General features: G+C 35.4%; 1 protein-coding gene across 5 annotated transcripts in view; it reads left to right on the top strand.

Moving 5' to 3' along the window:
- The window catches only part of Camsap2 (calmodulin regulated spectrin associated protein family member 2), a 93,176-nt gene extending 75,047 nt beyond the window's left edge, over positions 1-18,129 (top strand). The window contains exons 8-17 of one of the 5 annotated variants that reach the window (XM_076832110.1): positions 719-812; positions 3,187-3,221; positions 3,642-3,711; positions 4,462-6,664; positions 10,206-10,342; positions 10,806-11,026; positions 12,413-12,485; positions 13,452-13,567; positions 14,657-14,775; positions 15,174-18,129. In XM_076832110.1, the coding sequence (XP_076688225.1) occupies positions 719-812; positions 3,187-3,221; positions 3,642-3,711; positions 4,462-6,664; positions 10,206-10,342; positions 10,806-11,026; positions 12,413-12,485; positions 13,452-13,567; positions 14,657-14,775; positions 15,174-15,479 (3,374 nt within the window). In that variant the 3' untranslated portion in view covers positions 15,480-18,129. Of the gene's footprint in view, positions 1-718; positions 813-3,138; positions 3,222-3,641; positions 3,712-4,461; positions 6,665-8,852; positions 9,571-10,205; positions 10,343-10,805; positions 11,027-12,385; positions 12,486-13,451; positions 13,568-14,656; positions 14,776-15,173 lie in introns of those variants that run through there. The other 4 variants (XM_076832109.1, XM_076832108.1, XM_076832106.1 and 1 more) reach the window with 4 other exon arrangements.
- Positions 18,130-22,846: the final 4,717 nt, after the last annotated feature.

Here is a 22,846-nt window from a genome sequence, read left to right as displayed (position 1 = left end):
CATAAGGTTTTCACCATTATGGCTTTCTGTGATTTCATCTGGGAAGCCCTCTACTCAAAATATTAATGGCTGTTGCATTAAATGTCAGAATCAGAAAGTAAATTGGTTTCCTTCAAAGTTATTTATAAAAATGTAGACTACTGGGCTGGGGATGTGGCTCAAGCGGTAGCGCGCTCGCCTGGCATGCGTGCGGCCCGGGTTCGATCCTCAGCACCACATACAAACAAAGATGTTATGTGCGCCAAAAACTAAAAAATAAATAAATATTAAAAAATTCTCTCTCTCTTAAAAAAAAATGTAGACTACTTCAGCGGGTCTGATTATTCTCCAGTGAAATTCCATCTTTTATTATTAAAATGCCAGCTACTTCGTAAAAAATAAAGATGGCCATATGTTTCTGAAAATTCTATGAACGCTTTCGCAAAATTTTCATTTTAAATGTCTGTATTTATTCTGTGGGAGGCCTTTTTCCCCCAATTAGCCTTAATCAAGTAAAATTTAAAGCATCAGAATATTTCAGTAAGAGTTTTAAAGAGAATTTGACTCTTTGAAATTTTAAGAAAAAAATAAAAAACTTATAGCATATGCCATGATTTTTATATAAGCAGTAAAGGAAATAGAGAATAAATCGTGATTATTTATTTGTGGCCCATAATTCCTGAAATAATGTTAGAAACATGCTAAACATGTAATTTTAAGGTTTTGTCTTTTATTCTAGCTGAACCTGTGAAAGATATGCCATCAATTCCTGTCTTAAATGCTGCCAAAAGAAATGTCTTCGATAGTTCATGTAGTTCTGACTTCACTTCAAGGTAAGATTCCACAATGACTACATTTTTACTATTTCCATTCTGTTTACTAATGAAATCACATATTTTATTACATTAAATCAGTTTAAAATTTTTGTTTAGATATTGAGCTAATTTATAATTAGCTTACCTGTTAAAGCCCATTTTAACTTAAATATAATTGAATTTTACACTGAAATTATGAACCATACTGAAAAGTGGGAGATTATATTCTGAGGTCCTAATAAACAATTAAAATCAAACTTTTGCTTTATAACTTGAGAATTACCTAATAATTGAGAATTACCTAATAGTATATTTGTTCATAGTTGTCTACTAGTGTCTAATAGTCTATGAGTGTGTGTTGTGTCTAGTTGGTGACTCTTAGCCCTCAGGGAGAAATTTTAAGATTTTATTTGGATTTTTAATTTTTTAAAAAATCTTTGAAGCAGTTTTTACCACTGTTTTATTTTATGGTTACTATGTCTATTGAGAGATATAGCAAGAGAATATCTGTTATAAATATTGAATAGTGAATGCATTCAGCTTTTAATACCAGGAACTGAATTTAAAAGCAAAGTAAAAATTTTCTTCCATTCAATATTAGGATAATCCTGACTATTGTTCCAAGTAATAGTCACGAGTTTGTTAGGGACATGAGTTTGTTTAAGAATGTTTTTGGCAGATCTTCCTGGAAGCAGCTTTTCATTTGTGTTTATTAGAACCTGAAATTTACGTTGACTTTGGACTTCCCATTCTACCTGGTTTTTAAGTTTAAAATTGATATGTTTTCTGCAATTTTAGAAATTCAAGCAGATCAATCAAAATACATTTTTAAAATGATAAGCAAAAAATTCAAAGTACTTTCTGTATGAATTATTGGCTTAACGTAAAATTATTGTGTAGCTGTCACCTACTCCTCATATTTAAGACATTTTTCTCTCAAGTGTAGTCCAATGAATACAAAACCCAAGGCCTTTTAATACTTACTTACTTCGCAGGTCTTTTACTGGTGTGAACTTTCTCATGTGTACAAATCATTTCTTACAGATTAAGAAAGCATTCCCTTTCCTTACCCTCTAATTTACTACTGAGTTTTCTTACTACTTCCGTTAAATTTTCTATTCTACAACTATCTACTGTCTCTATGGTTTTGTATAGAGGTGTTAAGTTAGAACATTGCTGATAGAAGAATTTCAGTGTATTTTTTTCATGGAAAACTTCTCCTAAATATTATTTTCTCAGTAATTTCCTGGTTTGTTACATAGTGATACTTCCTTCCTTGAAACTTTAGAAAACCCTCAGTGTTCCACATCACTCTTGTACTATTAAATAATTTGATTCCACTTTAAAGATGAAAAGTAAGACTTGCTATATCTAGGAACCTGATTGAACAATGTTCTACATTCTGACACTAGAAAATGTTTTCAATTAAGTCTCGTGTCTTAGTGGCTGCTTTTTCCTAGCAAGAACCTTTTTTATAACCAGATATCTAAATCCTTTTCCTTTAAGGGTTGTTGTGCAATGCCATTCTAGGCTCCTAGTCATCCTGTTACTTCTTTATGTGTCCAGTAGGTCTCCAACATTGTAGAACATTCAAGGAAGGATTCAGTAATTTCTACTCATCCTGGGAATAATGTAGTCACAAACTACAAAAGTCCCTACATCTTGTTTCCTAGCTTCTTCTTAGCTGATTAAGGGTGGGAATACTTAACTCCTTCACTTGACTGCAAGGAGGGACATGGCAGACTTAAAATTTATAAAGAGAAAAATTAAGAGAGGAAAGCTTGATTATACCAAATGTCATAATTTGAGGAGATTATCTAATCCCCTGAGTTAAATGGAATATGGAAGAATTAAATAGGGAGAAATAACAGGAAAAGTTCGTATCTTTATAGACAAAGAGGTCTTTAAGGTGAAGCTCACTGTCTTAATGTAACTGTTAGATGTGTGAGTGAACAGGGAGACTGTCAGGGTCTCTTATAAGGGTTTATTATGCATGTAGTTTTTAGAAATTTAGATTTGACCAAAATATTTCAAATTGGTGATTTAATTTAATGTCTTTTATTTTTGTTTTTCTTTTGGTAAGGTGAAAATAATATGACATATCTTGTTCCTTAGGGACATTGAGATATATATGAAAGTACTTTAAGTTTTTAGCTAAAAGACATAAAATTAATGTACATACATTTAATTATAGCCATTATTTGATTTAAACAATAGATTATTATTTTTTATAAGATGTAGAACCAGAGGTGATAGTTATCTTTTTAAGTTCAGCCATTCTGTATGAAATTTATATTATATTAAAGAGCTAAAAAGAAAATGTTAAATGTATTCTACATTGCAGTGGGGAAGGAGCTACATTTACACAGTCTCATCATCATTTGCCTTCTAGATACTCACGACCCCAAGCTCATTCTTCAGCCTCAGGTAGTATATTTGAAAAAGCCTAGGGAAAATGTTATTTTAGAAAGTTACCTGAGAAATGATTGAGGATGAATGTATCTAGACTTTTTTCTTTTCCTGTGGAGTGACTGTTATGTCCTATGCTTACTTTTCCTAATAAAATGAAATACTTCATATATATGTAACTTCTTACTTTTTTGAAGTGGGGGAGCAGTACTGGGGATTGAACCCAGGGCCTTACTCATGCTAATCATGTAGTTCTACCACTGAGCTACATTCCTGGCCTCTAAAATTTATGTGAGTGTGCGTGTGTATGGGGAGGGGGGGTATCCTGCTTGCTTTGTAGCACTATTAATGAACCCTCACATGTGAAATCTGTTAAATTGCATATAAATTAAGATTTTTTTACATGATTTCACGGCTTTTTCTTTTTCTCATTTGAAGGAGGAATTAGAAGGTCTTCATCCATGTCTTATGTTGATGGCTTCATAGGAACATGGCCCAAAGAGAAAAGGTAAACTGAATTATTCTTAGGATATTGACATTATCAAGAAATGCCACTGTGTGTGGTGGCAGAACACTCGCCTGGCATGCATGAGGCACTGGGTTCAATCCTCAGCACCACATAAAAATAAAATAAAGGTATTGTGTCTACCTACAACTAGAAATATAAATAAATACATACATACATACAATACATACATACATACATACATACATACAAACAAACAAAATAGGGCTGTGGATGTGGCTCAGCCGTTGAGTGCCCCTGAGTTCAATCCGTGGTATCCGCAAAAATAAGAAATGCCAATTTTATCTTTATTTCTCTTTTATTTTTAGCCAGATCACCAAATCTAGAATTTTGGTTAGTACCTAAATTTAAAAAGGACAACACAGCGCAGGCCTATAATCCCAGCGACTCTGGAGGCTGAGGCAGGAGGACCGTGAGTTCAAAGCCAGCCTCAGCAAAGGCAAAGCGCTAAGCAACTCAGTAAGACTCTATCTCTAAATAAAGTACAAAAAAAGGGTTAGGGATGTGGCTCAGTGATTGAGTGCCTCTGAGCTCAATACCCCTTCTACCCACCCAAAAAAGAGACAACACAGACAAATACTAAAGAAGTCAAAGAGGCTAAGTTTAAAAGGTAGCTAAGCTAGGCATGGTGGCTCATGGCAAAATTCCCAGCAACTCAAGACTATGATCCTGAAAAATAAGTAAAGAAAATAAATAAAATTTTAAGATTTTTCTCTTTAATTTTTTTCTCAGATCATCAGTACATGGTGTTTCATTTGATATTTCTTTTGATAAAGAAGATAGTGAACAAAGATCCACTTCTAACCGAGGAATCACTCGTTCCATTAGTAATGAAGGACTTACCCTGAACAATAATCGCGTATCTAAACACATTAGGAAAAATTTGTCCTTCAAGCCAGTAAATGGAGAAGAAGAAGCAGAAAGCATTGAAGAAGAACTTAATATAGACTCTCAGAGTGATTTCAAATCCTATGTACCCCTTAATACAAATGAACTAAATTCTAATGAGAATATTCATTATAAGCTTCCAAATGGAGCTTTACAAAATAGAGTACTTCTAGATGAGTTTGGCAATCAGATTGAGACACCAAGCATTGAAGAAGCATTACAAATAATTCATGACACTGAAAGATCTCCCCATACACCTCGGCCAGACCAAATTGCTAATGGCTTCTTTCTTCATAACCAAGAAATGAGTATCCTAAATTCAAATATCAAGCTAAATCAATCTAGTCCTGATAACATAACTGACACAAAAGGTGCCTTGAGTCCCATAACTGATACTACAGAAGTAGACACTGGAATTCATGTTCCTTCAGAAGATATTCCTGAAACTATGGATGAAGATTCTTCTTTGAGAGATTATACTGTAAGCCTAGACTCTGACATGGATGATGCATCTAAATTTCTTCAGGATTATGATATAAGAACCAGCAATCCCAGAGATGCTTTGAGTCCTTGTCCAAGTACCATAAGTACCAAGTCTCAGCCAGGTAGCAGTGCTTCTTCTAGTTCTGGAGTTAAGATGACCAGCTTTGCTGAGCAGAAGTTCAGGAAACTGAATCATACAGATGGAAAAAGTAGTGGAAGTAGTTCTCAGAAAACTACACCAGAGGGCTCTGAACTTAATATTCCTCATGTGGTTGCTTGGGCACAAATTCCAGAAGAAACAGGCCTTCCACAAGCACGGGACACTACACAGCTGTTAGCTTCTGAAATGGTGCATCTTAGGATGAAACTAGAAGAAAAGAGGCGTGCAATAGAAGCCCAAAAAAAGAAAATGGAAGCTGCTTTTACTAAACAGAGGCAGAAAATGGGAAGGACAGCATTCCTTAATGTGGTAAAAAAGAAAGGAGATGGGATTTCCCCTCTTCGAGAGGAAGCAGCTGGTGCAGAAGATGAGAAAGTATATACTGATCGAACAAAAGAAAAGGAATCACAGAAAACTGATGGACAAAGGAGTAAGTCGCTAGCAGATATAAAAGAAAGCATGGAGAATCCTCCGGCCAAATGGCTAAAGTCACCAACTACACCTGTTGATCCTGAAAAGCAGTGGAACCTGGCTAGTCCCTCAGAGGAGACTTTGAATGAAGGAGAGATTTTAGAATATACAAAATCCATTGAAAAGTTAAATTCATCCCTGCATTTTCTACAACAAGAAATGCAACGCTTGTCCCTTCAGCAGGAAATGTTAATGCAAATGAGAGAGCAACAGTCATGGGTGATTTCACCTCCACAACCCTCTCCACAGAAACAGATTCGAGATTTTAAACCTTCAAGACAGGCAGGCCTGTCGTCAGCTATTGCACCGTTCTCTTCAGACTCCCCTCGTCCTACTCATCCATCTCCACAGTCTTCTAACAGGAAAAGCACATCTTTTTCTGTTAAAAATCAAAGGACTCCTAGGCCAAATGAATTAAAGATAACACCTTTGAATCGAACCTTGACACCCCCTCGGTCTGTGGATAGTCTTCCTCGGTTACGAAGGTTTTCCCCAAGTCAAGTTCCCATTCAGACTCGGTCATTTGTATGTTTTGGGGATGATGGAGAGCCTCAGTTAAAGGAATCCAAACCTAAAGAGGAGGTTAAAAAGGATGAATTGGAATGCAAAGGAACTTTAGAACAGCATGGACATAATCTTGAAGAGAAGGAGCTTAAACCTTTTGAGTCAACAGTTTCTGAAGTCCTGTCACAGCATGTCACAGAAACTGTATGTCTGACACCAAATGAGGACCAATTGAGTCAACCCACAGAACCACCTCCTAAACCTATTTTCCCACCTACTGCTCCTAAAAATGTTAATCTGATTGAAGTTTCCCTCTCAGATTTGAAACCTCCTGAAAAGGCTGATGAATCTGTTGAAAAATATGATGGAGAAAGTGATAAAGAACCACTTGAAGATGATCAGAAAGTATGCTGTGGATTCTTTTTTAAGGTAATATTAATCTGCATCATTTGGGACATCTTTATTAGATGGGTGTGTGTATGTATATTTTTATGCGTATTCCTTTAGTAGGAGTCCCCTTTGTTAAAAGTCTGCCATTAATTCTAAAACTTATTTTGACACTGCTCTCTTGGTGGACTGTGGTAATATTTAAGTGCACTTGAAGTGATAACAAATCATTTTATCCTAGTCATGACACAGATATATTATTCCCTGTTTTTGCATCTCTACCTCTCTTTATCACTTTCACAAAGGCCTTTTTGAAACTAAGTTATTTAATCTTCAAAGAGTGATTGACTCCATTGCCAATTTGTAAAAAAATTCATAACTGAGCATGTTGTATAAGTATACATTAGGTTTTCTAAAACCGTGACCATCTTTCCTTACATATTTTCTTTTAAAAAAAAATCTTTTGAAAACTAACCAGATACAATCTTGAAAGGGAAACATTTTTGAAAGCATATAGCCATGCATGGTGATTCACAGTGGTAATCCCAGCCACTCAGTAGACTGAGACAGGAGGTTTGCAAGTTTGAGGCCAGCCTGGGCAACTGAGTGAGACCCTGTCTCAAAAAAAGCCTATAGCTCAGTGATAGAGTGCCCCTGGGTTCAATCCCCAATTTGGCGGGGAAAAACAAGAATACATAGTTTGAGTAGCTGTCATTGAAATAGCTAATTTTGTTGTTGTGGTGCTAGGGATTGAAACTAGAGCCTTGCATGTGGAAAGCTCTCCACCACTGTAAAACCTCGGCACCTGAAGTAACTCCTTTAAAAGCATTGGAAGAAGCTGGGCATGGTGGTGCCTGTAATCGCAGCAGCTCAGGAGGCGAGGCAAGAGGATCACTAGTTCAAAGCCAGCCTTAGCAACTTAGCAAGGCACTAAGCAACTCAGACCCTGTCTCTAAATAAAATACAAAATAGGGATAGGGATGTGGCTTAGTGGTCCAGTGCCTCTGAGTTCAATCCCCAGTACCAAAAAAAGTAAAAATTAAAATTAAAAATAAATAAATAAAAGCACTGGGAAAAGGACATATTCTGTTGGGTTTTGTCTGTTTTATTTATAGTATAACTCTTAGAGCATTATTTTTCTATAATTGGGAATATATTATTGTGTTATTTGTATTTTTTTATTAAGGAACTAAAGTAGATAATCTCTAATCTTACATAGATCTACAATTTAGAATATAAATCTTAGTATTGTTATTGGATGCAATATATTTAAATAATACTACAGTCAACTAACACAGGTATTGAATGGTATCACTTCCTGATGGTGAAAATTTTGGAATTTATCGTAGATAATAAAGTAGAAAAGCCAACTAAATTTTAATTTTTCTCTACTAGATTTATCACCCTTTTTTGATCTTTATGGTTTTCTAAAATTTTCAAATTACCAGATGGAAAAATATATTCCTATATAATCAGAAACATGTTCTTCAGACTTCTTTTTTTACATTAAGGGACTAACATAATCTTTAATCCTATGTATTCAAAATTTGGAACATAAAAAGAAAAGACAACACCCAGTAGCAACAATTTATAATTTTAAGATTTTTAAATTGAAGCAGTGGGGGAAAGCCCTAGAACTAGCCAGGCCTAGTGGTACATACCTGTAATCCCAGCCACTTTGAGAGGCTGAGGCAGGAGGATCACAGGTTCAAGGTCAGCCTTAGCAACTTAACCAGGCACTAAGCATCTCTGTCTCAAAATAAAATAAAGGGGGCTGGGGTTGGGGCTCAGTGGTAGAGCACTCACTTAGCATGTGTGAGGCACTGGGTTAGATCCTCAGCACCACGTAAAAATAAATAAAGGTATGTGTCCACCTAAAACTAAATTTTATATATATATACAAAATAAAAAGGGCTAGGAATGTTGTCAAGGTAGAGAAGTTTTCTAGTGTGCACAGGCCCTAGTCTGTCCTTAGGAAAACAAAAAATAAAGCAAACACCAATACTATTGAAGTGATTACAGTTGCTTTTTTAGTTTTGATTGTTTAATGCTGAAATTTTGTAATTTATTTTAAATTTGATCCTATAGTGATTGCCCTTAGAGGTCTTTTTCCACACTTAGAAATTAGGATGTGAATCATGTTGTGTCTCTTTTTTTTAAAAAAAAAAAAAAAAGAGTGAGAGAAAGGAGAGAGAGGGAGAGAGAATTTTAATATTTATTTTTTTTTTAGTATTTGGCGGACACAACATCTTTGTCTGTATGTGGTGCTGAGGATCGAACCCGGGCCGCACGCATGCCAGGCAAGCGCGCTACCGCTTGAGCCACATCTCCAGCCCCGATGTTGTGTCTCTTAATCATGTAAAATGTCATTTTTTAATAGAATGCTGTTGACATAATAGGTATAGATATCTATTAAAGACCAATTTTAGAGACCTTTGCTACATATCTTCCTTGAATAAAAAGGAAAGCAGAGGGGGAAGAATCTTTAGTGTAAAACAGGCAATGTATTTGTACCTTCCTTTACATTCCATATCTCCTATTTCATTCATTGCCATGTCTTTACCACCCTAATTTTCATCCCTTGGACTATGGGGGATAGCTTCCTAAATGGGCTTTCTGCCTCTAATTATACCATTCCCTCTTTATACTGCTAGTTGTCCCACGAGTGAAGCTCTAGTTGAGTCTCTTTCTAGTAAAAATTCTAGTTGCCTGATGAAAAAAATCCAAACCTTTAGTTCAGGGACAGTTGCATAATAGCCAGAACCTGTTGTCCAGCCTCTTCCCCATAACTTCTGATTTAGACTGTTCTTTACACAAGTTTCATCTAAAGTCTGTCATACTATCTTAAGTAGAGGTTAAATATTTCCTCCTTTTTGTCTCTGTTATATCCTAAACATACTCATGGTATAGCACTTAAGACCCAGAGTTTCAGTTGTTTTAATTCTTATCTGCTTTATCTCTTAGACTGTGAACTCCTAGAGGGATTGCATCTCCATTACGCATTGACAAAGGAAAGTAACAAGCTGTGTAAATAGTTGTTTAAATGATTTCTTTGTTGATGCTTATTTTGTTAGTATGTAATATATTCACAACATAGTGCTGGATATTATAGATAATAAAAATTTGAAAAAGTTATGGCACCTTGGGTCACATATCTTAAAAATTACATGGAGAAAGAAATACAAACAAATTGCTTTGCATAGGAACCAGAGAAAGATTTAATGAAGAATGGAGAAAGAAGATACCATTCAGAGCACCAGTTTACCTATTCATATGACTATTACCTAACAAACAATACCTACTTCCTTTATTCTGGGGATAAAAAGATGCACTTATTTATTAGGGTCACAGAACCTTTTTTCTTTTGATGGCCATTGAGTCTTAAAAGGTTTTTTGTTACTTAATAGAACTGCTACTGCTTTAATTTAAATTCTTTGTAATTTCTGAAACATGTCCACTTTTAATAGGGTTGTAATGGTTCAGATTTTCAATTATAAGAATAACCATGAAATATGACTACAACAACTGAAAATGAGAATATTTGTACCTAAAATTCATCTGTTTCAATGAAATTTGTTCTTAGGATGATCAAAAAGCAGAAAATGATATGGCAATGAAACGAGCAGCTTTGTTGGAGAAACGATTAAGAAGGGAAAAAGAAACTCAGCTTCGGAAACAGCAGCTGGAAGCAGAAATGGAGCATAAGAAAGAGGAAACAAGGTAAAGGACATGGCTATGCCAATTCTAAATCAGTGCTAATGATGCACAGGCATATTTACAGAAATTTTGGTAAATAGTCCTCAAGGAAGCAATTTCTCATTAATCTTTTATATTAACAGATTTCTTTTCAGAGATGTTTGCAGTCTACACAGACAACTGGATCAGTGCTGACTTTTGGTGATTTTTAAGTTATTTTCCCAAGTATTACCTGATTTAGTATGTCAAAGTAAAGTTCTCCAGAATCATTAATTTAAATGTTTGAGAAAAATAATTTAAAATAACTTCACTAGAAGATACACACATACATATGTATAGCCTAACTTTTCTCAAGTACATTTTAAATGAACCATTTTTCCTCAAGGTGCTGAAATATATTTCTTCCTTCTCACATAAAACATGTAACTCTCCAGTGTCACTTGTCTTTGGTAGACAGAATGAAAAATTTGACCATTTTATTCCTTAGGCGTAAAACTGAGGAAGAACGTCAGAAGAAAGAAGATGAGAGAGCACGCAGAGAATTTATTAGGCAAGAGTACATGAGGCGAAAACAACTGAAGCTAATGGAAGATATGGATACTGTAATTAAACCCCGTCCTCAAATGACAAAACAGAAAAAACAGCGGCCAAAATCTATTCACAGAGATCATATTGAATCCCCCAAAACACCAATAAAAGGTCCTCCAGGTAACACAGCTTATTATGAGGAGTCTGTTCATAAAACAACACCAGCTTGGTTTTGTCATACTAACTTGATTGTGCTTTGATGTGCTAAATTGGATACAGAATTTGAGATTATGCATATTTAACTTTTATTAGAAAATCAAAATGAGCAAATGAAGTTTTTTTAAAGAGTTATATGTATTATGTGTATATGCATATATTCAAGAGAACAAATGTGAATGGTGAAAATCTAATTTAAATACTAAGTTATAGCTGGGCACTGTGGCTCATACCTGTGTTCCCAGCAGCTCCTGAGGCTGAGGCAGGAGGATCAAGAGTTCAAAGCCAGCCTCAGCGATTTAGTGAGGCCCTAAGCAGCTCTATAAGACCCTGTTTCTAAATTAAAATAATAATAATAATAATATTTATTAGGCAACTCTGCCCTCAGATTAATCTCCATGACTTATTAACTACCCTCTAAGTACTTGTAAATTTAGGATAAATGTTATATGCATGAAATGTATATGAAACATGTCTGTAGAAACCTGGGAACAGTGGTGCATGCCTGTCATCCCAGCTACTTGAGAAGCTGAGGTGGGAAGATTGAAAGTTTGAGGCCACCCTGAGCAACTTAGACAGGTCCTAGTCTCAAAAGTCTGGGAATGCAGCTCAGTGGTGTAGTACTTGCCCAACACACACAAGGCTTAGTCCCCAGTACTGAAAAATAAATAAAAAACATGTCTATAGAATAAAGAATATAAGATCAAGGGTTCAGAAATCCCTCCTTTACAATAGAAATAGTCACCTGGGTGTGGTGGCATGTGCCTGTAATCCCAGCAGCTTAGAAGACTGAGGCAGGAGGATTGTGAGTTCAGAATTCCTATAGTTATTCTAAGCCTGAGGAAAAATAACATAACATTGACTGTTGAAAGATAACGATCTTTTATAGTCAATGGAACTTTGATAAATAATATTGGCTAAAATTAGTATATTTTCCAGCTAGGAATTAGGTGTTACTAAATTTATTTTTCTTTCTTGAAGTTCAAGATATCATATCTCATTAACACTTCCTTTGGGAAAAGCAAGTTAGCTTTATTACTGTTTTCTAAAAGTAAGTTCTTGGGCAAAGGGAGTGCTGGTTTAGCATGCATGAGACCCTGGGTTTGATCCCCAGTACTGCAAAAATTAATAAATAAAATAAAAGTAGATTCTCTGCTAATTTTAAATAAATTGTGTATATATGTATGCAGTCATGTTTAGAGTGAGTGTTTAAAAAAAAGAAGAAGAAACCACAAAGGCTTAATTTTCACATGCTGGTGTTATCTAATGAACAGACTCTTTGCTAGTTGCTCTTTTTAAATTTCTAATTTTGTTTTTGTTCAGGATCACGAATTTATCGTGTTTTTTCAGTCTCTAGCCTTTCTTTGGCATCGCTGAACACAGGTGATAATGAGAGTGTTCATTCAGGCAAGAGGACACCAAGGTAAATCCAGAACATATGGTTTTTCATAGAAAAAGAATATGGTAACTGCAGTTACACAAAACTTTAACTAAAAACGCATCTTTCATAATGACCAAATCATGAGTTTTTGTGAGTTTTGCTGATTTAGGACTGTTTGGGTTTCTGTTAAGAAATTATATGAAGAGGGCTGGGGGTGTGGCTCAGTGGTAGAGCACTTGCCTAGCATGTGTGAGGCCCTGGGTTCAATCCTCAGCACCATATAAAAATAAATAAACAAAATAAAGGTATTGTGTCCAACTACACCTAAAAAATAAATATGTATATAAAAAAGAAATTATATGAAGAGGTCTATTCATATTAAAATATTCTTTATCTTTTAGAATTTAGAATTATTGACATTGATAAGATACTTTTTATAAGCTGTATATACTTAACAGTAATTATACATAAAGTAGTTGCTAATGTGATTATGATTAAATCACGGTTGGTAGAAACAGAAAATACGTAGTTTATCTATGTCAGCCTCTCTAGCTTATTTCCCATTGAAGATAAAGGAGCTTTTTATTTTTCCCCTTATTATATTAATTCCTAAGGATGTTGCCTACTTGAATTTAAGACATTGATGATATACTTGGTCTTTGAGATACAGATTAGCAGCTAAAAATCATCATTTCATTACCATAGATTATAATGCCCAAATCAGAAAAAAATATTTCTAGCAATAGTCATCATCTTAGAGTTCTAATCTTTGTTTTACCATCTTATTGTGTTAGTTGCCAGTTTTCATATGGAAAAACATTAATTCTTTCAACAAATATTTAGAGTACCTGTTATGTTCTGGGAACTTTTATATGTAGCTATAAATAAGACATACAGTGTTATCACCATCTATTTTTAAGGCTTTTATTAGTTTTGGTTAATACTCTCACATGTACTCTGGCCCCAAAGCATTCTTTTGAGATATCAAAAATATTATTTACTATTTAGATCAGAGTCTGTCGAAGCTTTCTTGTCCCCAAGTCGTTGTGGCAGTCGAAATGGTGAAAAAGACTGGGAAAATGCATCAACAACTTCTTCAGTGGCTTCTGGAACAGAATACACAGGTTAGTGTATATTTTTAGGGAAACATTTAAATTTAACGCACTAATGAGAATAGATGAAGGTGATATGAAAGAAAGTTTTATTGGTTCACTTTTTGCTCTGAACACAGGAGGCTGATTTTTAAAAATAAAAAAATACTAAATGAAAGTGGTCACCTGCAGGTAGCTTAGTTTGGCAATAACAGCTTCTTTTAGGGAGGCAGTGACTTGTGCCAGATGAATAGAAATAGGTTTCTAAACAAAATTAGTGATGTAATTAGACATCAATTCTGTCTTAGAATTATATGCCTTCAATGTGCTTCTCACCTTCTTCTTGCTCAAATTCTGTCTTAAAATTATACACCATTTTTGTGTGGTCATTTGGATCTAAAGAAGTTTTAGTGAAGTCTACCAGTAGTACAAAAGTCCTTCCTTATTGCATGAAGGTTAAAATCCAGAAATCCTTTAATAAGTATCAACAAGCACATAAATAACAAGAAGGATACATTATCTGGGCCCGGTGGCACACACCTATAATCTCAGTGGTTAGGGAGGCTGAGGCAGGAAGCTTGCAAGTTAAAAGGCAGCCTCAGCAAAAGTTGAGGCACTAAGCAACTCAGTGAGACCCTGTCTCTAAATAAAATACAAAATAGGGCTGGGGATGTGGCTCAGTAGTCCAGTGCCCCTGAGTTCAATCCCCGGTACCCTCTCCCCCCACCAAAAAAAAAAGAATGCATTGGATCCAGAGTGTAACCAGCCTCACATATTCCCACCAGCATCTCATCTAGCCTCTGTTCAAGTGGGCATGATTGGAGTAAAAGTGAATCAAATAGAATGTAGGTAAGGATACTTCTAAAGAAGGTCAAGCAGACAGGGTAACAGAGTGAAATCTTACTTCCAGCATTGTTTTCACAGGGCATCCGTAGGCCATAGGAATGTCCTCCAGATGTATCCCTGTGTTGTAAAGCAATGTTTTGATTGGAGTGCCTCAAGCACAGAATTTAGTTTTCTATTATAGTTTCATCAGTGCAGGAAGAATTACATCATTTAAAAACAGTAGTATTTCTGTCTTACAAATGTTATTTTTATTATTATTTTAAATCTTTGCCACAGGACCAAAGCTCTACAAAGAACCCAGTGCAAAATCCAATAAGCACATAATACAAAATGCTTTAGCTCATTGCTGTTTGGCTGGAAAAGTAAATGAAGGTCAGAAGAAAAAAATATTGGAGGTAAGTATGTTTGCATAAAAATTAAATTTAGCAAGAGAAAATACTGGCCTAGGTCTCCTAAAATTTCAACAGCCTATAAAAATCTGAAAGTAGTGTTTTAGTTACTAAATTGAGTTAGGTTTACTCTCGAGTTGGTTCTAGAAGACTAAGAATTGACTTCAAAAATTGTCATGAAAATAGGACTCAGGTGTAGCTCAGTGGTAGAGGGCATGCTTACAATCTCTGAGGCCCTGGGTTTGATCCCCAGCACTGCAAAAAATAATAAAATAAAATTGGTCATTAAAATATGTCTTGAATTTTGATCATGAAATGTTATATCACTGTGTACAATTTATTCAGCAAAATATTTAAAAGGTTTCTATTGTTACCTTGTTCTGTTTTTGTTTTCTATTTTAAAGGAAATGGAGAAGTCAGATGCCAACAACTTCTTAATCTTATTCCGGGATTCAGGCTGCCAGTTCAGGTCTTTGTATACTTACTGCCCAGAGACTGAAGAAATTAACAAACTGACTGGGATAGGCCCTAAGTCTATCACTAAAAAAATGATTGAGGGACTTTACAAATATAACTCTGACAGGAAACAATTTAGCCACATACCTGCTAAAACTTTATCTGCCAGTGTTGATGCAATTACTATTCATAGCCATTTATGGCAGACTAAAAGACCAGTAACACCCAAAAAACTTTTACCTACCAAGGCATAGGAGTTGGGAAATACTTGCTTCAGAACATTCATGGTAAATTTGCACTTCATCTTTCCTGCCTAGAGAAAATCTTTGTAATTGCCAACAAGAATTTTATTAATTAAAACTGGACATTAACTCTGTTGTCATGAACAACTGGAATGTAAACCACAGTATTTTGGAATGCAGAAGATTCTCACTGAGGTGGTAAGTCCAAGTGATGAAGAAAATATTTTAATTCCCAAATGGAGATTTGTATGTGCTACCAGGTTTACCTGCTTGATATAGAGACGATGAAGCACTGAATTCTCATGGACACAGTGGACATATGGTTGAAATACAGCTAGGATTACAAATTATGTGTTGTATTTGTTCTTCTTCTTCTTCTTTTTTTTTTTTTTAACCTTTTCTGTATATGCTTGTCTTGATGGTGGGTTTTTTTTTTTGTTTTTTTGTTATTTTTCTCTCCTGGGGGGGTTTATTCTTAGATACCTTTGTATTATGTTTCATGTGGAGATCATGAAAGTAGTAAATATACCTTCAAAAGTAACTTGCACCTTTCTTATGATGTTAAGAGAAACACTAGTGTTACATTTTACAGTAACCCTCATGTTTTAATGGTATTAGAGCATTTGCAAAAATTATTATACTAAGTATTTACAATTATATTTATTATTCACTCAAGTATTAACATTTCTCTATTAAATAAGAGGAGGTGTTGTTAAGAGCTGCTAGTAGGTTCGCTTTAAACCACATGCGCCAAACCAAGAATGTGTTACTAAAAGTTGCTGATTAAATCAGTGCTGTTTTTACACCACTTCTGGCCAACTCAGAGTAATTTAGATTGTTCTTTTAACAAAAAAGGCTTTCTATCTCTTTTAAAGTCACTTTATAAGCTGGCAGAAGTGAATGACACTTTGAGAGTAGTCAGTCTGAAGATGTAAGACTTCCTGAAGCAAGTACCTGGGAGGTCTTTACATTATATTTATAAGTGATATAAAAATTATATTTAGAATTTTTAAACATGTACAAAGGGCTACATTTTAATTTTAAAATAGCTTCATGTTATCTTACTTATATTGGGTTTTCTTTTCCTTTTTAATCCTTTTCAAGTGGAACAGCTTAGATAAGGACACACTTGAAATCTCCTCTACATGATCTTTGTTCTTTAACAGTGTATACCAGAGGGTTAGTTGGGGAAAAACTTCATTCTCAGGAAAAGACTTGAATGATTATGTGACCCTGTTATGTTTCAGTGTTGTGACAACTGTGTAAACTAGGGGGGAAAGACAGTATTGTATCACAAATGAGATGCGTAGTTTGTTTTCTTTCATGGGAAGTAGGATGAAAATATATACATTTGTTTAATTGAGTTGTTTAGAGAGAGAACTAATGTCTCATATGATGTATTTACTTATTAAAAAAAAAAAAAAAAAGACTAGGAATGAGATGTCCCTGAGCTGTACTTTTCTATTATTATAAGGCCTTTTAGGCATCAATGCATCTGGGTTATCAACATTTTCTCAAATGCTGTCAATATTTTATTGTAATTTATGTTCTTATATTTATGTATATTTGTTAAAACTGTAAAAAAAAAATTCACAGATTTTTTTTCCAATACCTGTGCAAGATATATGTGTAGCTCAAAACTATTTGTGATCTACTGTTTGCATGTAAGAGACCAGGATATGTAACTCTTATATTTTAAGTGTATACATATTGTGTATATAAAATCTGAATATTAAACATGGGGAATTGCACATTTTACCTTTCAGACAGTTTCTACCACAATTAGAAAGAAATGATCATTAAATGTATGTCTAGATTAAGACTAGTTTAAAAAGTTATAAGAAATCTAATCAAAGTGTGGATAATAGTCAAAAAGAATTTAATAAGCATCTTATATTACTAAATTTGTTCTTTTCAATTAAATTCCCTTATCAAACCTATTTTCTTCTTGACATTACCTGACGATTAAATAAAGAAAATTTATGTAATACGATGGAGGAACTATTTAACACTAAACAGGACCACCCTTTATTCTTAAATTTGAGTATGTCCAGCAATTGAATTGAATGTCTAAAGGTAGAATGTGAATATTGCCATAGTGTGCATTGCTCTCAGTAAAAGATTTTACTCTATTAATGCGAAAGGAATATGGATATATTTCTTTAAGTCTGCAGAATTTTTTTATTATGGCACAGCTTTTTTAAATTATGTTTTAAAATTATAAAAATGAAAAATATGCTATTTCATAAAGTTTGAGGATTTTTGTCAACTTTACTGAAACACACTGGTGCTTTATTGTTGGTGGTCAAATTATGATCATTATTTGGTTAAATTTGCCAAACATTTGTCATGGTTACCAGTGTAGCCACTCAAAATCTGAAATTTGACACAGCTTTTTTCTTCTCAGTTTTTTTCAAGTTTGTTTTAGAATGAATGTTACAGTTTTTATTTGGCTGTTTAAAGCCAAAGTCAGCTATGTGATTATGATTTCACGGACACTGTTGGGCAATGTACAGTGTATGGTGTGCTTATCTGTCCACTCTAGAGCATTGCTTACAGGTTTTTTAAAAGATGCTGTGCTGTAAAATACTGTCATATTTGCTATTTCCTGGTAAAGTGTAGTTTTTCCCGTTCATTTGAATAAAAGCATGGCACCAAATGACTCCTTTTCTGTTTCTTAAATAGAATGTCCCTTTTTGGTAAAATTATTTGAGCTCATCATATAGTTTCTCTATCCCTTAGCCTATGTTTACATCTAACAATTTAAATATAAGAAACAAATTTTAGTAATATTAGCTATTGTTTAAAATTTGTCTTATGGTAATAGTAAAAAAGTCTAACTTTCTATGCTTGGCTCAAATGTATGTAGTATGTAAGTGCTTTGCTCCTTTTACATTAATCCTATTCATATTAACTCACTATCTTTTTGTGCCAGACTTAATACTTTGTTCCTTTGAAATTAAGTGGCTGATGAACTTGATTTTCTTCTTTAACCATGAGAAGACAGTTTTTCTTTTAGTTGTTGATGGACACAATACCGTTATTATTTATTTTTATGTGGTCCTGTGTATCAAAACCTCACACATGCTAGGCAATCGCTCTACCACTGAGCTACAGCCTCAGCCCAAGAAGGCAGTTCTTGACTGTTACTCCATAAGTTTAACTTTGATTTTGCTGATTCTGCTTATCTGCTTATTCCAGAGTAAGGAAATACACCACACACACACACACACACACACACACACTAAAATATCCATGCATAACTATATATCTGAAGAAATATCTGTTGTTGTCAGACATTAATATGGTCTCCACCTTGGGACTTCTGCCTTTTGATAGGACACTCAAGCTTCAGCGTAGTTATACTTCCACAATATTTTCCAGGACTTTAAATTTCAAAAGTAAAAATAACTCTAAAACGCAGGCATATTAGAGAAATATTCACAAACTATGATTCTCTCGCACCCACACACAAGAGTACCTTCCCTGACCTAATTCATGGTCCTAGCTGGAGCCAAGGAAAAGATTCTGAAGTGGACAGGTACAGCCATCTTTATTTCATAACCTTTCTACATATTGATAACAAATACTAAATTGTAGCAAAGGAAAAATAACTGTAATGCTGCAACCTAAGAACCAGAGATTGAAAAAAAAATCTATAAAATGAGTGTGAAATTCTACCATCCTTAGAGATATGTAGATGCTTCAGAAATAGATTGGTGTCTTGTTAGATGGCAATTTTGCTTTTTAAAAGACATGAGAGACATTATGACTACACATTATGACTGTGTGTAGTCTGATGGAGGGTAGAGGTGTGGTGCAGAGGTTGGTGTGTCAGAGTTGCTCTTCCTTAAAATGTTAAGCAAAGCCACCATGTTACCTTGGCTAGTGATTTAATTTATCCCTCTTAACTTCAGTCTGTTATTTTAGGTGGTTGAATCTGTGACTTCCTTCAGTTGATATCAGGGGCATCACAGGGACACAGGACAGCATGTGTCATTAACAGTGTGTTTAGTGTTTAGTTTCACTCAACTGTACTGATTGCTGGTCCCACCCAATTTTCATATTTTAGGGTTTGCACGTTTATATAAGGAAAATGTTAACTCTTAACCCCAAAACAAATAGAAACTCTCCACTTAAATATTGCTTTACAATTTAAGTATCTTTAATTTGCTTTCTCATTTAACTTACTGTTGTCTTTAAAGATTTTCAGCCCCATTTTATAGATAAAGATGATGCAACTTTGAAAGATTAATAAATAACTGTCCAGAGCTCAAGGCTAATAAGTGGCAACATTACAATTGGAGTCTGAGCCTTGATTCATCTCTTCACTGGTCTGCACGGTGCAGTTTCCCGCTGCCATTGTGGATATTGTGGAATAAGAATATATTTAGATATATTTAGAGTTAGGAGCAGTGGTACACGCCTGTAATCTCAGAAACTTGGGAGGCTGAGGCAGGAGGATTGCAAGTTCAAAAAAAAGTTTTTTTTTAAAGGCCTGGTAATGTAGTTCAATGGTTAAACATCCTTCGATGTGCAATACCAAAAAAGAAAAGAAAATAATACATCCAGGCTCACAATTATACTAGTTAGGTTCACCACTGAAGGAACACTGAGAATAATAGTTAGAGCAGATTTTATTCTCTTGCCTACCACTCGTAACCAGCATCAACACAATACCAGCTAATCAAACTGGTGTGCTTACGTAGCTACACTGAGTATTTATGAGGATAAAAAAAAATGTAGAAGCAGCATAAGTGGTGGAAAATAAATTATAATTATAATAGGTTGATCTTATTTATCCAGGAAAGAGTTATTAGATGCAAGGGACTAGCTAGATCACAAGATTAGGGTCTCTACCACCAAGGAACTCAGTGTCTCAAGGTGAATGCTATATTAGACCTTTACAAACAATGATGACTATGTGCTATAACAGAGGAATGAATAAAAATAAAGAACAGATAAGCCTTCACCTGTAAACAGAAAGAAGATCTTGTTCAGCAAGCAATTTAAGTACTAGATTATCTTATTAAAACTGACTTATCGAGAACATAAGACTATCTTTAATTGTCAACTGATAGAATGCCACATCCTAGTTTTCTGTGAAGTATTAAATTTTGAATTGCAGAGATATAAGTTCTTTATAAACATTGTTCAAAGCTGTGCTACTCATCCTTTTTACTGTTTTAACCAGAGACTACAAACTTAGTCTCTGGCTACTGTAAGTATTGTATAGTTATCACTACTCTGTTTTTTCTCTCTAACTACATATAAAAGAAGCAGAATGTGCAGTCTCATTGGAGGGCTCACTGAATTCTTAGTACCACCACAGATATATTTGTATACAGTAGGAATTACGTGTGTAATTTGCTTCTTTACCCTTATAATTGGTGCCTCAGCACAATAGGTAGTCAATATGTGTGGAAGGAATGTGTGAAAGGGCTACCCAGTCCTGGTCCAGAATTCACAGTCAAGTCCAAAATGTGAGTTTTATTTCTAACTCCTACTACAGATATTTTGTCTCTTAGTTGTAAACCCTAAGTTAGCTTTCTCTGATTTGGCTCCCTCCAGTTCACATTTAGCATTCCATAGGACTCAGGTGTGGCTTGATCACCAGACATGGGGTTCCAGTTCTCCTTTGCCTTCTCTCTGGGCCCACTCAAGCCTCAGTTTTTCACATTCTGCCCTACTTCCACCCTCCTTGCAGGGAGGCTTTTGCTGTGCGCTTTGACTGCTACCTCCACACACAATCCACATCTGCTTCCTAAGTGCTCTCTTGGCCCCACCCCTGCCTCCAGCTGCCGTCATTTTCAACTGGAAGATCCAATGTCACCCCCAGCCCACCTAGTTAAAAACCCAGTGTCAACTGCCTAGTAAAGTCAACTTTCCTTCCTGACACACGTCTAGTCCCCAAGACTAAAACTTTCAAGATGTTCCCTTCCTCCCTCTCTGTCCAACACAGAAGGACCTGGTGCCCAGGTGCCACAAATTTGTTTTGTTCAAATTTGTTCTTTCAGTCTGTTCATCCTTTCTGCCATCAGATTTGTGTCCAGGTTCTGGTAGCTCATGCTTTACTGCAGAGCTTTCAAGTGGTCTTTTCCTCCTTGCATTTTTCCCCTCCGTGCTCTCCTGTTACTCAGTTTTTCTAAAGCATTGGTTACATCTTGTCTCATCTGAACTAGACAAAACTTCTTTGGTACTTTATTATCAGTGTAAAACTCCAGAGATCAGTATCTAAAGCCCTCATAGATTTATCCCCACCTTAGTTTTCAGCAATGCCAGAACATCTGATAGGGAAATACTCACAGGCACATCAAAACCTGTGACATGTCAAGTTATCTCATTAGCTGGGTGTGGAGGCACATACCTTGTAATCCCAGCAATTTGGGAGGCTGAGGCAGGAGGATTGCAAGTTTGAGGCCAACCTCAGAAACTCAGCAAAGTCCCAAGCAACTTAGACCCTGTCTCAAAAAATATAAAGGGCTGGGGATGTGGCTCAATGGTTAAGCCCTCTGCATTCAATCCCTGGTACCAAAAAAACAAAAACATTATTGAAGTAGTCATGAAAAAAAGCAAACTGCAAGAACTTCCTTATTTTCTAGTTCAGCATTATTTTTTATTTGAATTGCTGGAGGGGGTGAGTTGAGGTGATGGTAATCATCAAATCACTGTTTGGGACCAGGCTGCTCCTATCCACAGACATCTCAGAAAGGCTGTCTTGCTTTGACATTGATATGAAGCAGGATGTTACAATCTGCCTTTTATCAAGGTTATTTGCACATTATGGCTCACCTCCAATAATGTATGAACTGCTTGAGAGGGAAGCACCGAGTCATAGTTCTTGTGTCTTCCATTTGCTGATCTGGGCTTGCCCAACAGCTGGAAGGGGCTAGTCACAAAGTCAGTCTGAGTTGAAGGTGACCCTAGAGATTTGTTTCATTGATCAGTGGCAAGATCACAGCATAGGAAGTGGTGGGTGGTAGGTGATGGGGACACCCCACTACCACTCATGCCGAGAGGCTGCTGCTACCAATAAATAGATTTCACACTACATTCTGTGAAATCACTGAACAGTGATGGTAAGTGGTAGTTCAGAGGCTTGTGTGGGCAGAATAGTTACTACAAAGATAAAAAGTTGCTTCTTTTCCAAGCAGCTATGCTGGGGCCATTTTTCTACTGAGGGACTTCCCTATTGCTTCAAGTTTCCGATGGGTTTATTTTTTATCTTTAAAAGAACACTTGAGCTGCAGCAACCTGCAGTGGAAGACAGGAGTCTTACTTTCCTTGAAAGCTACGTTCTCTTCCCCCACCCTCTAGTTCTATCCCTGACTCCCTCCCCCATGTCCTCCAAGGACTAACGGTGACAATGACATCTGGGG

The sequence above is a fragment of the Callospermophilus lateralis genome, chromosome 13, assembly GCF_048772815.1.
Source record: "Callospermophilus lateralis isolate mCalLat2 chromosome 13, mCalLat2.hap1, whole genome shotgun sequence".
NCBI lineage: Eukaryota > Metazoa > Chordata > Mammalia > Rodentia > Sciuridae > Callospermophilus > Callospermophilus lateralis.
The sequence above is the reverse complement of the archived record's forward strand: the minus strand, read 5'-3'. Positions and strand labels throughout refer to the sequence as shown.